The sequence below is a fragment of the Neomonachus schauinslandi genome, chromosome 10 (assembly GCF_002201575.2).
Source record: "Neomonachus schauinslandi chromosome 10, ASM220157v2, whole genome shotgun sequence".
Taxonomy (NCBI): Eukaryota; Metazoa; Chordata; class Mammalia; order Carnivora; family Phocidae; genus Neomonachus; species Neomonachus schauinslandi.
The window spans coordinates 70,731,904-70,748,586 of record NC_058412.1 but is presented as its reverse complement, the minus strand read 5'-3'; the positions used below and the strand labels follow the sequence as shown (position 1 = coordinate 70,748,586).

At 45.8% G+C, this 16,683-nt stretch overlaps 1 protein-coding gene across 1 annotated transcript in view; it reads right to left on the bottom strand.

Moving 5' to 3' along the window:
- Positions 1 to 16,157, bottom strand: part of LHCGR (luteinizing hormone/choriogonadotropin receptor) — a 53,626-nt gene extending 37,469 nt beyond the window's left edge. The window contains 1 exon segment of the mRNA XM_021701229.1: positions 16,006 to 16,157. Coding sequence (XP_021556904.1) covers positions 16,006 to 16,157 — 152 coding nt within the window.
- Positions 16,158 to 16,683: the final 526 nt, after the last annotated feature.

The window sequence follows — 16,683 nt, the reverse complement described above, 5'->3', positions numbered from 1 at the left end:
CCTCCTCCTCCAAAAGCGAGCATAGTGTGGCTCCTAGGAGAGCAGTTTGGCTCAGGTTTGACCAGGGAGGTTGCCTGAGCTTTTGATTGATGTAGGGATGAGGGATGAGGAGCAAAGGTTGGACAGAAGTGAGAGAAGCTGTAGATCATGCCCTGGCTGTCCCCAGTGACTACAGAACAGCCCTAGTGCAAGATGAAATTTTGCAGCTGAGGTTGATGCTCCAGATCAGGAAAGGCAGGAGTAATGAGAATAAAAATAAAGTTCTTACCATAAAGGAGCCACTGAGCAAATAGCAGGTAGCTTTGTGGATGTGGCTGGGGCAAGGACGAGGCCTGGGGGCCAGAGAATGGGAAGACAGGTGGGTGAGGCAGGTGTACCAAGCTTTTGCCACTAGGTGTATTCTCATGAAGTGAGGCGCAGAATGTGGTTCTATGAATCCAAAGCTGTTTTTCCCACTGACTTATATTTTTATTTTAGAGATGTCATGTCTTCTATCCTGATTCATCTTCAATTGGCAGCAGTTTCTAAGCAGATTTGCCAATAACCATTTGAACGTACTCCCTTTGAAGGTGCTCCCTACTCTGATGGGTGCTTTTATGAGGCCAGAAATTTTTAGCAATGTGAACAACTGTCTCCAAATCCACCCTGCGATTCTACTCCTGTATACATCCCAGAGAAATTCTGACACGGTTACTTAAGGGAACCTGTGTAAGGATTTTCTTCAAGGCATTGTGGCAGCAGGGGGGTTGGATGCAAACTGAGTGTCCATTACTGAGTGGGAGATTGGTAGCGTGGACAGTACATACCTAACTAATAGGTCAGCAGCTAGAAGCAAGAGTCTAAAGGCACACACAGCAGCCTGTGTGGATCTTAGAGTCATGGTACCGAGAGCAACAAGTAAGAAATTGAAGATATAAAATCCTACTTGCAGAATTAAAATACATGCACACAAAACATTAAATATTTTAATGAAAACACCTAAGTACATATTAGGATGGTTGCCTATGGCAAGTTGAAAGGAAGTGAGAGAAGGGGATAAAATGAATAACTAAAAGCAGAGCGACTTTGAATGGACCAGCAATGATGTTGGTTGCATAAAGAAGTGTGATGGACCTAGCCCTCTGTATCTGAGAGACAAAAAAGAAAAAGAAAGTTTTGTTTTGATGTATTGAGTCCTCCCCTGCTTTCCTTCCCTCCCTCCTTCCTTCTTTTCTGGTTTTGAAATTAGGCCTATGTGTATTCCAAGAATTGTGTGAACTTGAGGAACTCCTGTGGAAAAGCCTAGCAATATCATTTGCTACAAAGCAGCAGCCGAGGAGAACTGGGGACAAAAGATCAAGGGCAAGGACGGTTTAGCGGCTCTGCTGTCCAGGGTCAAAAAAGGAATGAAAGCTATGCATAAAGCAAAGACAAATAAAAGAGGGACAGAGCCTTTTCTGTCTCAGACGAGAGTGTGACAGTCCCAAACCATGCAGCTCAGGCGGTGGTAAAGAGCCAGGCCACTGGGCAAACGTGAGGTTGAGCTTGCAGGGTGGAAAGTTCTCTCTGCCTCCTAAATAGCGAGATGGTTAAGGGCGTCCATGGCGGGGGATGCTCCAACTACTTATTTTTATTACATTTCACAGCTCTTTTCTTTTCTTTTCCTTTCCCCTCCTTTGCCCTCCCCCCTCCTTCTCTCTCTTCCTCCCTCCCTCCCTCCTCCTTCTTTTCTTTTTTCCTTTTCTCTTCTTCTCTTTTCTTTTCCTTTCCCCTCCCTCCCCCCTTTCTCTCTCTCCCTTCCTTCCTTCCTCCCTCCCTCCTTCTGTCCTCCTTTTCTTTTCTTTTCTCTTTGAAAAGAAGAGACCTTTTCCCATATGACACTTTTTTTTTTAAAGATTTTATTTTATTATTTGACAGAGAGAGAATGAGAGACAGAGAGCATGAGGGTCAGAGGGAGAAGCAGACTCCCTGCCGAGCAGGGAGCCCGATGCGGGACTTGATCCAGGGACTCCAGGATCATGACCTGAGCCGAAGGCAGTCGCTTAACCAACTGAGCCACCCAGGCGCCCGACACTTTGTTTTTAAATGAAGGGATGATATAACACGGGTGACAGCTGGATTAGGGCCAAATCCCACTTTGCCCAAGTGCCTGTGCCGCAGATGTTGGAACAAAAACAGGATGACACAGTCTGCCTTATTTTCATCAAGTATGAAAACTCCATTTATTCATGAATCCTGTCTGCAAGTCCCCAGCCTTTCCAGTTATGGGCTAAAGTTGATGTAGAAGCATCCTTTACCCCTTTAGGATTGGAACTAAGCACTCACCCTAGTTCTGGGATCCTGTGATTGGTCGTGACTCAGGTGGAGTCCTGTGTCTTTCTGCATTGTCTACACTAAGCCTAACAATACTTGGAGGGCAGGAGTACACCTGCAGTGTCTTGAATTACACTTGCCTCCCCTGACACCATGTTGGTGCTTGTTTTTGCCTTGAGTCCTCATCCTGTAGCCTGCCTGGTCTCCCCAGAGTCCACCGAGGAGTGGAGCCCCTTCCATCTTTCTCCTCAGTCACCAGATCCCGATCCCTATATCTCTGCTTCTTAAAAAACATTTCTGACCCGGAACAGTTCCTACTTGCTCTCTGGTTAGGTTCAACCTAGTATCTCTCACTGCTGGGTTCTGACTTTCAAACTGGGCCCCTGGCACAGATAGAGACTCTTTGCTGGGGCTACCCAGTTGGGTTAGCTCCTGTAGAGGATGCTGTGGTGGGCTGCCAAAATCCTCCTTCAGGACTGAGGCACTCATCCCCCCAGAGGCTGGGAGAGGGGGCAGCTGAAGCCCCTAAATAGTTGTTCTCCTGGAATTACCCTCAGCCTAAGATCACCACCTCATCCAAGATCACATCTTCTTTCCTGGGCAGCATGTATCCGATGACTGGTCAATGCAGGGTGAGGGCCTGGCCCCTTTGCCTCAAGGTGGGATAGTCAGAAGGGTGATCCCACCTTCAGAGCTCCTTCCCATCCACTCTTTCACCTGGGCCCCAGACTCGCTCCCCTTCCTAGCCAACCCCAATTGCCAAGCCACCAGTGCGTTTTGTGTCAGAACTCAGCACCAGGGGACAATTTACAGATAAGCAACTACCATTTACATAAACTCAGTCACCTTGAAAAGGATGATGCCACATTATCAGGTCCTCCTTAATTGTTCCTAATGTCTCCTGAATACTCAAGGGTGGGGCTTGAACCCCTCTTACTTTTTTCTTCGGAGTTTAAGAACACACATAATCTTGGAAGGAGCCAGTTTGTCCAGCTCACTGGCTTGTTAACGAACCCTCAAAATAATGTTAGCTGGAGAATTTCAGAGTCAGGAGGGCTGTCCCCCTCCCCCCTCTTAGTGAAATCCAGGATTTAAAATCCTTTCTCATAAAAACCTATCAATGGGATACATTTGCATTATCAAAGGGTTCTTTGTTCTGCAAAAGGATTCCATGGACGGTTCCTTTAAATAGCAAACTCCCTAGGTGAATGGAAAATACAGTTCCAGTTGACACAATCTCTCCTTTTAAAGACAGGTATTGCATGAAGTCAATGACAACTGTAGGTTCCCCACATCCCATTGGTCTTTAAGAGCTTGGATTGCATCAGGGTTTCCGGGGGCAGGACCACCTACTGAAGTGCATGGGCTGAGCCGGGCCAGAGGAAGAGGAGAGCCAGGGAAAAAGTCCTGCACCAGAGTCCCCAAAGACTGGGTGGAGTCCTACATATCTTCTCAGAGCCTTTACCTGTCCTTCTGCCCAGCACAGCAGAAATGAAATATTTTTATTCACTTCCTTCTAATTATTTAGAAAAGCCATCTATATTATCGATTTAAGAAAGCTACAAACATCCATGCATCTTTCACAATTAGTTTATTGCTAGAGCTATACACCCTGAATTTTTATTTATTTATTTATTTAAAAGATTTTATTTATTTGACAGAGAGAGAGAGAGATCACAAGTAGGCAGACAGGCAGGCAGAGGGAGAGGGAGAAGCAGGCTCCCTGCTGAGCACAGAGCCCGATGTGGGGCTCGATCCAGGACCCTAGGATCATGACCTGAGCCGAAGGCAGAGGCTTAACCATCTGAGCCACCCAGGCGTCCCCACCCTGAATTTTTAAATGCTACCAAATCAGAGGGAGGAAAAAAGACAGAAATCAGAGATGCTCAAAGCCTTTTTGCCTAACGAACTCATCAAAATGGGAGGGGAAAGCATTACCTTATTTAACAGAATGTTAATGTTTTTGTATTTATTACATAAGACCTTGATCTAAATTCAACAGAGACTTAAGAATGTCTGTGTTCTTTTCAAGGTTGCTCAGTAATTATAATAAACTTGCTTTCATCTTGGAATGAAATAAAAATGGCTTCCCCCTTTCCAAATGATTTTAAATCATTGCATTTTCAAATGCATTGATCTACTTGGCAACTTCATTACTGGGTATGTCTTCATTTGTTGGCCTCTTGTCTTCCGCATTTACCTACAGGGGGCTGAGATGTCAGTGTTACCTGAAATATGAAGTCAGTATAGATGGATACTCAATTTGTTAAGTTTTACATCTGAAAATTTGGAATGCTCCTTAAAAATACACCCAGGTGGTTTTGATTGACCACTCCTTTAAACACGTACTGTATTAGACTCAAGGAATCAGAGGAAAGGGCTGCTTGCAAGTGGTTTGGTCCAACCCCTCACTTTATAGACGAAGAATCTTCAGGTAGGAAAAGAGAAATGATTTCCCTGAAACCACGTGGTGATTCCATGGCAGATCTGAACTAGAACATAGGTCACTTCGTTCCTGGTCCTGTGCTGTGTCCTTCACTAATCAAAGCACATCAGTGCTGTTCCTTTGGAGGTTTTGTTGATACACTTTGCTACACAATCCTCTGGTTCTTGGGTGAAAACTTAGCCTTCTGACAGAACCGTCAGCTTCTGGAGGCCATGTGCTCAGGGTCTTAAACTCCAAAGATGCTGCTCAAGTTCCTTTTCCTCCATGAGCCTACCAGACTGGGTTGTCTCTCTTTCCCGTATCCTCCTCAGCAAGAATGACTACTCAGTTTTTTCCCTGCTGTACTGTTATTTGAGAATTTACCAGTTACCCCGTATGAATGTTTCCTCTGTTCCACTACTGAGCGCCCATTCTCTGGCGGACCCTGCCTTCACAACTGTCTCTTGCTTCCAGCCCCTTTATTCCTTTCCCACTGCCAAATTTCTTGGGCATTCTTTTCTCCACCCCGAATAGTCCTTGACTTGGTTTCCCCTCACCCCACCCTGGGTTTCCCCTAACAGGTCTAGATTAATCTTCCTGATAACTCCCACCATGATACTGTCATACTCAGTTATCTTCTGTACCTCCCCTTGGCCCATGTACTATCTATGCATGTCTCAGCCTGCAGGCCCTCCAAATAAAGGCTCAAACCTCATTTGCTGGTCCTGTCACCCACTATTTCTCTCACATAACCCATACAATAAACTTTTGCTGCCCAATCAGGCAGCCACCAGCCACACATGGCCATTGAGCACTTGAAACATGGCTGGTCCGAATCGAGATGCACTGTAAAGTGTTCCATACATACCAGCTGTCAAAGACTCGGCAAGAAAAAAGGAATATAAAGTATCTCATGAATAACTTTTGTACTGATTACATATTGAAATGATAATATTTTGTACATGTGGATTAAATGAAATATTTCACTGAAATTGATTTCACCTTTTAAAAGCTTTTTAAATGTGGCTATTAGAAAATGAAGATCACACACATGATTGATGTTATATATGTATTTTTAAAGATTTTATTTATTTATTTGAGAGAGAGAGAGAATGAGAGAGAGAGAGAGAGCATGATGGGGGAGGGTCTGAGGGAGAAGCAGACTCCCTGCTCAGCAGGGAGCCTGATGTGGGACTCGATCCTGGGACTCCAGGATCATGACCTGAGCCGAAGGCAGACGCTTAACCCACTGAGCCACCCAGGCGCCTGACGTTATATTTTTGCTGGACCGTGCCACCCTGGACAAATCAGCCTACTGTACTTCCTGAACTTGCCTCTCCCTTTTCTGCCTTCATTCACACGGTCTCCACTATCTGGCACATCCTCCCGTCTCTGCTGGTCAGCTCCTACCTTTGGTTAAAGGTCTCTCTCTCAGGTGCTCTGTACTTTCCAGAATATGCCACCATCACCAACTGCATATGCTTTCTCTCTGGAAGCAGCATCGTGGGGCAGTGAAGACTACAGACTCTGAAGCCAGAACGCCTGCGTTCAAATCGCAGCTTCATTCATAAAAGACTGATGATACTAACTACCCCAGCGATTTTTGAGATTAAATAAGGAAATGTTTATATAATACTAATACAGCATCTAACACAAGATAAGAGCACAGTAAGTACTTCTAACTCACAGCTGCTTACTGTGAAGGATTCAAGCTACCCCAGCTACTTCTAGTGTCAACTCTAACTTCCTTGTCAAGGGGGGGGGGTTGGTGAGGGTGGGAGCTGATGGGTTCAGAACGTTGGGATGGACTCTTCTATTTGTCATGAGTCATGCTTTAATCTATAAAATATCTGTGACTTGTTCCTGACTCTTAACTTTCTACTGATTATAGATACGACAACCGAGAGGGAGGGTAAATACACCCACTTGGTACCTTTCTTTTGGGCTCAGTTATCTCTTACAGGTGTCACCTGATAGCCCTTTTAAGAAACGATAAAGAACAATTTTCCATTAAACGTTACAATCCTAGAGAACCACTCTGCAGAGCTCTCATTTGCTCACTGACTTTAAAAAGTTCAGTCAGTTGGAACCCTCCCATGGGGAAGTGCACTTTGGGTGACTCTCCTCCAAGACAGACTTTCCAGAGCACCCAAGAAGCTGTGAGGAGCTTATGAATTATACTGTGAACCAAAATTTTCAAGAAGATCCACTGGATAATGGATTTTCCAAGTCATTTGTGCAACAACTAAATTAAAAATATAAAGCCTCTGAGGAAAACAGTAAACACATCTAAGCCCTCACTCAAAACCCATTTAAAGTTTTCTAAAGACACAAAGCAAAATAACCCAATCTTTACCCCCTAAACTGAATTCTTCTAGCAATAATATAACATGACAAGAATAACTCTGGTAAATAAAACTACATGTTCAATTCTCCTCAGGGAACATCTGCATCATCTATAATCATTTCTCAAAAGTATTTTTTAGAAGCTGAGAATATTATGTTGTCAGGACAGTGACACTGAAGATATGCTTCAGGAAACTCTTTCATTGCAAGCTCCAGTTCCAGACACTTACAAACCTTTTTTTTTTTAAGTGAGCCTGTAAAAGCTGGTTGCAACTGATATACTACATACTTTTAATTAATCTGAGGATGGATTTAAAGTGAGTGAAATGGGGCACCTGGGTGGCTCAATTGGTTAAGCGTCTTCCTTCGGCTCGGGTCAGGGTCCTGGGATCGAATCCTGCATCGGGCTCCCTGCTCAGTAGGGAGTCTGCTTCTCCCTCTGCCCTCACCCCGCTCATGTTCGCTCTCTCTCTCTCAAATGAATAAAATCTTAAAAAAAAAATGCCTGAAATTATTGGCATGTGTGCCTTCACTTTTCATTAATTCCTCAGCTCTGGTGGACACCAGTTTGTGTGGCTGTCTTGCTCAAAAATGCCCCTTCTTTAGAAGCATCTCATTGTGGGAGCATTTCATTGATTGTGAGCCTATGCTCTTGCCTTGGGGGTGGGGCCTGAGGCAGTCAGATTCTCTCTCTCTCTTTCTCTCTCCTTCTCTCTCTCTCTCTCTCTCTCGGGGATTTCAGACTTGTAATAGACAGGACTCTGTGGAGCTGACTCATTGTAAAGGTGGGATCCAGAGAAATGGGAACTGATCTCTTGCTGCGAAAATGCCAAATGCTTCCTGGATCTTGCCCACATCCTTCTACCTTTCTCCTTATTCGTCTATCAAGTTAACCTCTGATGATTAAATTTGTCAGAGTTGATTTCCGGTGCTTACAAATAAGAAAAGCCTTAACCAGAGCCCCGCCCACCTTTCCTGGGGGAAGTAATGCTCTGTTCCATTGAGGATCCATAGCGAGGGGTGTGGTAGTCAGTGAGAGAGCAGAAGGCTCTGAATAGTGATTCCCCGGTGGCCTCTCCAAGCTGGTGTCAGAGAGCAGGACTGAGCTTTTGGGAGGACCACACTGGTCTGGCTGCCCCCGTAGAGAGCGAGGCTCAGAGAACTACAGCTCAAGCGATGCCTCTACTGAGGTTTCTTCATTACTCAGACTAGAAGGGCTGGCCCCCTTTTCTGAACTCCTACCAGACTTGGTTTATAACCTTCCCCACCTTCTGCATTTCTCTGCAGTCATCTCTCTCTCCTATGGCTGAAGACTAGAAGCTCTTGGAGGGCAGGGACAGTGTCTACAGATTCTGCACATTGTCCTGTATGCTTCAGTATGTAGTTCCCAGATGGTCTACAGGTCTGCCCTGAAGGTTTTCTGTGTGTCAGCCTGAGCCTTGGGATAGGGAATGGGGAAAAGTAAGGACCCAGAATAGATCAGATGCTCTAGCTGGATACACAGGATTAATCCAGTTGAACAATAGAAAACAGCCTCTAATCAGGTGTTAGGTGGCATGTTTGAAAGGCAGCTCAGCCTGGACTGAAAAGACTAGCATATCAGACTCCAGGCAATAATGAGCTCTGCTATTTTGAGATTCTAACTTATTCACCCTCCAGTTTGAGAAGACCTAGTGGGTCATTTTCCTCTAATTAACACCTCTCAGGAACAAAACTATTCCACCAGGCTTGCCCCTTGGATGAGAGGTATTTTCTGTTCAACCTCATACCCCAGCTGTGGGTTTGCAGTCTTCTCTGTACCATCAGATTGTTACAATCACACTTTGTAGTTATGTGAAACCTTTATTTCCCGGTACTTTTGGCTCTGCCAGCTTGGCTCGTTTATCTTCACTACAGTCAGCCCCCCCAGGGGCAGGGACCATCCTGCCCCTTTTATAGACGGTGCAGAGGTTTTATCACTGGCCCGAACCCATGGTGCAAGTTAGGGGAGGGAGACCTTGTGCTAGAACTCGGATCTGCCCAGTCTTTGTCCTGTTGATCAATTCAGATACTTGGAAGGCTGCCTTGGCCCCTACCTTGTCATACCAGAGCAGCCCTACTCCTGTGGGCTCAGAAATCCTGTCTGTTGCGGCTCCTTAAGTAGAATTAGGAACCCAGGGGTCACCTCATTTCATCAGAGCCAAGGACAAATGTCACAGCAGCGGGGGGTGGGGGGAACCAAAAAAACCCCTTCATTCTGAAAGTTGAGTTTTACTTATAAATTGGGCTTTTCTGAATTTGGCTCAGGTGGCATTAAAGAGCTGTGGCTCAGGACCACACAGAGCACAGCTGTGAGTGGTTTGCTGACTGGGAGGGGATGTCCTCTCCCTGTGAGGCAGAAGCTGGGAGGAAATGAAGCCCATGGAGAGAAGCTGTTAGAAGCTGCCCACCAATTCAGAGAGCCCACCTGCCTGGTGGGTGAGGTGGGATTATTTTAATTCTCCTCTTAAAAAAATAGCTGGTAAGAAATTTGCTAAAATCTGCATTAAATATGATTTTTCGCACACCAAGGGAAGCTCCCAGAACAGAATACATATGCTTCTGTGGAGCCAGCCCCCTTGGGTCTGGAAGTGAGCAGCAGGGTATCTCTCCACCACCATGACTCACCTGACTTTAAAGTTCCATATGTAAGATTATACTTACACACTGCCAAGACACCGTCTGGTGCAGCCACTCTGATAGATTACATTTTGGAAGAAAGGCTTTTGTGTCTCATTTCAAGACATGAAAAGAAGGCAAACTGAGAGGCTTGGGAAGAAGATAGAGGGGGGTAAAGGAGAAGAACTCGAGCCCTGAATTAATCTGACTTACTGCTTTTGAAATAAAAAAGAACAAGGCAGGAAAAAAACCCAAGGAAGTGTTGCTCTCCAAGGGGGGAGCTGGGTCCTATGCCAAAGGAATTGGTGTGTGAACCTTTTTGGCTCTACACTTCCACTGAGATTTTGGGAACTCTGTTGCTTGCCTTTTTAGTGTTCTGCTAGGGGCCATCATTCACTGTCCCCAAAAGGATGATTTTTAAACTAATAAAATCTGGTCCTTGCAAAGCTTCCCCCACGGAGTCTGTTTATAGGCACAGCCAGGTTTAAGAATTGCCTTAAAGGTGTGGCTGGGAGACTTGAGTCAGAAGATCAAGATCATCCTCTACCTTGGGCCTTTGCTTTCGTTGGGTGTGTGGGGGCGGTGGTGTTAGGAGCTGGGACATGAATTTTATGAATTCGGAGATTTTTTTTTTTTTTTTCTGGGTCGGGCCCAGCTGCATGGAAGCTGAGGGCAGGGCCAAGCTGTTGTACTTGCAAGAACTTGGTAGGCTTCTCCATGTCTTGTAAACTCTTACCTTGCACCCTGGACTGGGAACCCATTGGTCTCAATCTGGGCTCCTAGGGGATTGTTTTGGTTGGTTTTAATGGATCCTGGGCTGAGGATTGATTTTTCTCTAATAAGTGAGTTAAAATAAACAAATAACAAAAATCAAAGCAGTTTGGATGGGATATACTCATATAGTCTTGCTTCTTTGAAGCTGATACGTTTACTATGCCCGTTCAGAGGATATACTGGAGGTCTGTGAAATCTAGACCCTAGATGTTGACACAACACAAAGAACTCCCTCCATGACCCACAGCACCTCCTCATCTCCCTATCCTGTAGGATGGAGATTTTTAAAATGATGTTTAGGTGCAGTAGATGATAACTAATATACATTTTTTTTTTTGCATTGGTTCATTGTTCCTATTCAGCTGTTTACTCAGTTTGATAATCATAATAGTTCAATAACCACTTGAATGTGTGTTGAATGTGTGCTGAATGTGAATCATAATACCCATAAAATTCTGGGATTCCTAAGTGGAATAGGATCTCTTCCAAGTGGTTGTGGTTCTTACTTTAGCACAGTGATTCAAAACCAAGGGTGGGGGTGGATATTGCCCCCTATGGGGCATTGGGCAAATGTCTAGAGCCATTTTTGGTTGTCATAATTTGGGAGGGCAGTATGACTGGCATCTAGTAGGTGGAGGCCAGGGATGCTGCTAAACATCTTATAGTGTACAAAACAGCCCTCCACAATAAACAATTATTTGGTTCCAAATGTCAGTTGTGCTGAGGTTGAGAAACCCTGCTCTAGCAGAAGAGGCTTATTTTGAATAATTGGTTACGTTATGGCAGGGTATGTGCAAAAATATAGGTAAGTACAGGGTATCAAAGGATGCCTATATGGGAGGGAGGAGACATAGGAGAAAACTTCATGGGGAAGTGACTCCAAGTCATGATTTTTACTTAATGTCTTTGTAATCAGTTGTCCAAGAATGACTCTGATTGAAAATTTATTAATTAAGAACTATATATTGGGATTTTTAAAAAATTTTGTTTTTGCACAACCCTCTGGGTAATGTAAGCAAATGTTTCTGACGATTTTATATTTTCCTTTAAAAAAATTCCCCTAAGAGCCTAGGAGAGACTTAAAAAGCTCAAATCCATTCAGCTTATTCTTTGCTTCTCAGCAAGGAATCTGAATCTACTCTAACCTGGTGTTCTTCCACTGGGACTCTTCTTCCTTTCTCTCTTTCAAGGTTCAGCCCCATAACCCTTTGCACGTGAAGTATTCCCTTGGAGATTTCAGTCCATAGTAATTGCTTTGTTCTCTGAATTCCTAGACCCTTGTTGCCTCTCTCCTTGGCCACACCACTCTCTTGTGTGTGTTTCTATCTAGATTGTGGACTCCTCGAGGACTGGAACCATGCCCTTCACCTGTACATCCCTCTACAGCATTGAATGCTGTTCTGGACCTGATTTTCACAGAAGGTATGAGAAGGAGAAATACATTCAGGAAAGATGTCAGGAGACTAACATCTTCCTGTAACATTGGATTGATAGATACAGCACATTTTATCCTTCCAAAGACTTTGGATTGTGTCTTATAATAAAGTTTAAAGTTTAATCTCTGTTCAGTAGGCACAACATGCAAAAAATAAATTGCCATTATTATTATTAGCATTTTCTAACTAACAGATTTTTCAGAAGCTATTTCCATATCAAGAAGATCAACCTTTCTGTTGTCATAGAGACAAAGATCTTAATATAACCATGGCAAGGTGAAAAACATTTTTTTCCCCTCTCCTTCCAGTTGTCTGAAACTAATAAGAAAAGGAAAAGGAAATGTTTTAAATCATTTTTTTTCTTTTACTCCCCCCATTAGAATGAATGAACATGTGGGAGGTTATTTTTTGCATCACATTTTAGATTTTAAATACCTAAGTTTTTAATAAAACATGGAAGAGGTAGAAAGAAATAAATGATTGAACAGTGCCATTTTCAAAATTTGCAAACAATAGGCTTGTCAATGACAAACAATCGTAATCCATATTCCTTTTTTCCCCCCTTTAAACCAAATAATGGACTTTAGATGGAAGTCTTACAAGGCAGACCTCCAAGGCCTGGAAGATTAAAATACAAGCTAGCACCTACTGAGAGGCAATGATGAATTCTAAAATGTTGTGCAATAATACTTGGCTCCTCCAACCCCCAGAAACAAGAGTGCTGCCCTTCTTTCTGCAGAGTCAGACCCTGTGCGTGACTTCGTAAGACCCTATCTCTCTTCTTCTGGTTGCCTTCTTTCATAATTTCAGCTTTTTTTTGTGGCAAACCCCTGATAATTTGTTATTCATAACATTTTTTTCCTATCTTGTAATTACAGTTTACCATTTCATTCATTCATCGTCAAGGAAAGAGGATTTCAGTATGAAGCTGTTCACTTTTCCTGTCTTCTGCCTCAATGCGAAGTTATACCTTTATCCATCCCCCCAGGACTCAGAAGCATCCCTCTCTCAGATTAACCCTTCCCCTGTGATCTGAGATGATACTCTTCTCCCACTCTCACAGAGATCTTACTCCATTAAATATATTCTCCCCCGGCCCTCCTATCTTCAGTCTGTCCTCCATGCATTCCTTCCCTTATTCCTCTTTGAAGACAAAAACGAACAAAACCTTTTCTCAGTCCTGCATATTTTCCATATGTATCAGAGTTTGGGCTTTTAATTTGATCATAGCTGCCTTTTGCAATAAATAGGTATTTTGTATGTGTGTGTGTGTGTTGGGGGGGCATGAGGAAGGAAAGTATATGGCAAAGGAATTTGAAAGCATACTCTTGCTTTCCACAAGATTATATCCTTCATGGAGAGTAATATCTTGGTTCTCAAACTTTAGCATGCATCAGAACCACTTGGGGAGCTTGTTAAAACACCAACTGTTGTACCACATCCTCAGAGTTTCTGATTCAGTAGATTGGGGGTGGGCTCAAGAGTGCGCTTTTCTAACATTTCCCAGGTGATGTTAATGGTGCTGGTCTAGGACCACACTTTGAGTAACATTGCCTTAAAGTAACTACCCTTCTATCCCTTCTTATGTATTTCTCTTGGTATATGGATGGATGTTGAGGTCACTTTATTGTGCCCATAGGGTTCTCGCCTAAAGGAGGATTACCTGATGTTCAGGAAGCCTGACCTTGTGAGGGGCAGCATGCTTGCTGACCTAAGGTGTCTACATGTCTAGAAGATGCTCTTAGTGTGGATGCCAGGATAGTGTGTGCGTGTGCGTGTGTGTGTGTGTGTGTGTGCATGAATTTAGGAAAGGGTACTTTTCTTACAAAGACAAGCAAATATAAAAACACAATTAACAGTCTTTGCTACTCAATAGCAAAAGGGGACCTTGGTCAGGTTATTCCAATTCTTTGGACCTCAGTTTCTTGCAGTCTGTATGAAAGTACTGGGCGAGTGAGAAAGGCTGTTAGTGGTACAATCATTCATAAGAGCAAGACGGGAGGTTTGTCAGGGAAGGACAAGGGCTGGGACTTGGGAGGCAGCTTCCATGAATTTGTTGATTGATTGAAACCAATTGTCTCAGCATGGTCCTTACCTTCAGGGAATTGAGCTGACAAGATAATTAATGGAAACTAATTAATATAAACCCCTTAATCTTTAAACTGTATCCCTCAACTGCAAACATTGCCTGAAGGCCACTAACTTTCTTTCTTTCTTTCTTTCTTTCGAATCTCTCTCTCTTTTTTAAGATTTTATGTATTTGTCAGAGAGCGAGAATGAGAGACAAGCAGGGGGAGCGGCAGGCAGAGGGAGGGAGACCGGCTCCCCGCTGAGCAAGGAGCCTGATGTGGGGCTCGATCCCAGGACGTTGGGATCATGACCTGAGCTGAAGGCAGACGCTTAACCAACTGAGCCACCCAGGCGCCCCGAGGGAGAGAGAGAATCTTAAGCAGGCTCCATACCCAGTACTGGAGGCCGATGTGGGGCTGGCTCTCTCAACCCTGAGATCATGACTTGAGCCAAAATCAAGAGTGGGATGCTTAACCGACTGAGCCACCCCGGTGCCGCATGATCATCGGCCACTAATTTTTTGAGGGGAGAGGCTCAGCTCCTCAGGAGGAAGGGGAACTCCCTTCATAAAGTGGACTCTTGACTGACTGCTGGGGCCCAAGGAGACATGGGGGATTGCCTCTTTCCTCCCCAAGAATGGAATTTCATCACTGCCAATGGTTAGAATATAACCACAGCCCCCACCAGCCTAGTGCCTTTTGGATACTTTTACAGTACTTTTCTTTCTTTTCTTTTAACAACTTTATTGAGATATAATTCATATGCTGTAATATTCACCCATTTAAAGTGTACAGAATGGTTTTTAGTATGTCTGTGGAGTTGTGCAATCATCACCACAATCTAATTTTAAGCAACTTTTGTTATCCCCAGAAGCCACAGCCATTAGCAGTCACTGGGCCTTCACCCCTACCCAGCAGCTACTAATCTGCTTTCTATCTGGACATTTCATGTAAATAGAATCATATAATGTGTGGTACCTTTTTCTTTTCTTTTTTTGTTAAAGATTTTATTTATTCATGAGAGAAAGGGAAAGAGAGAGAGGGAGAGAGAGAGAGAGAGAGAGAGAGAGAGAGAACAAGCAGGGGGAGGGGCAGAGGGAGAGGGAGAACCAGACACCGCCCCCTTCCACACGGAGCCGGATGCAGGGCTTGATCCCAGGACCCTGAGATCATGACCTGAGCGGAAGGCAGACGTTGGACTGACTGAGCCACCCAGGCGCCCCACTGTGTGGTACCTTTTTCTAAATCGAAGAGAAGAGACCAGGTTGACATTCTGATACACTAGCACTAAAGGCCCTTCGTCTCTCCACCCCATCACGTCAGTAAACAACTTCCTCCACCTGCTTGCTGATGTATGCACTTCTTTTAATCACCTCTGTAAACGGGAGGCCTGGGTGGTGTGTGGGAGGTGTGACAGAAGGCACACCTTGATCAGACAACCGGATAGAACTTCAAGTGCGTCTGGGAAGGGGCAGAGCAGTGGCTCATAAGCTTACTAAGGTGCGCCTGGGCACTGGTTGGGAGAGGCGGCCAGCCAGCAATCCCGGTCGAGTGACTAGGTCACCCCTTGCCATAGGGCGCGCCAACCCATGCCTAGAGGAGCGCAGGGTGCCAGAGGCCACAGTAACCTTCACCGCGCTGGCTGGCGCAAGGGTCAAAGACGGAGACAGCTGCTGATTGAGAAGCATCACGCCCGGTCCCCTTCCAGCAGCAGCAGGGAGCAGGCCTTACCCCGTGGCTTGTGGGCAATTCCACGCCCCTTGCCACAGCCCCGACGGGGGAAATCGCGGGCCTGGGGTCGCCAGGGGCTGCAGGGTGCGCCCGCAGGCGGGGCCTCCACCCAAGACGCGGCGCGGGATGGCAAAGACAGTCCCCAAGCTTTGCCTTCTCGCCACTTTAAAAGGTGGTGGAATTTGATAGGGCGAAGCCGTTTTCTCCAAGCTTCCAGGTAAAGGGGGCCAAAGAGTAGGGAGACAAGGTGGCCCGGAGCGAGCGAGGGTGCCGGGGCGGGGCGCCGCGTACTCACAGTCGGGTGAGGCCGGCCCGCGGGCCGGGGCAGCGCAGGGCGCCGTCGGGCGGGCAGCGGCAGGGCTCCGGGCAGTGCGCCCCGGGAAGCGCCCGCGGCAGCAGCAGCAGCAGCGCCAGCAGCGGCCGCAGTGCCAGCACCCGCCGCCCCATGGCAGGCGAGCGTGAGCGCGGGCTCTGGCGGCCGCGCGGGTGCCCTGGCCAGCCTCGGAGTGCCGCCCGCGCCCCTCTCCCCGCCCCTTGGTCTGCCCACCCCCTCTCCCGCGCCCGCCCGCCGCCCTCGGCTGCTGAGACCGTTGTGCCCCGACCTGGGGTAGTGGCCAGCGACCCCCCCCCCCGCTCCTTTCTGCGGCTTTCCCTGGCCTGCCCTCCAGTTATAGGAAGGGGAGTGTGGTAATGGTGAATGCTTCGGACAAGGGCTGGGGAGTTCTGAATTCTCACCCAGGCCCTGCTGCAACCGAGTGTGAAGTTGAGTGAGATTTGTCGCTTCCAGGAACGAGAATTCTCTTATTTCATCTGTGAGAGGAGCAGACGAATTACTCTACCCCGCGCCGATGCTTTTCCTCTCCTTGGTTCTCAGCCCTAAAACCTTTCTCCTTCTCCCCCACCAACTTCCTCCCCACAAGTAATCTCTGTCCTCTCAACTTCCCAAGTAATTTCTCTGTATTTTTCTTGGTAG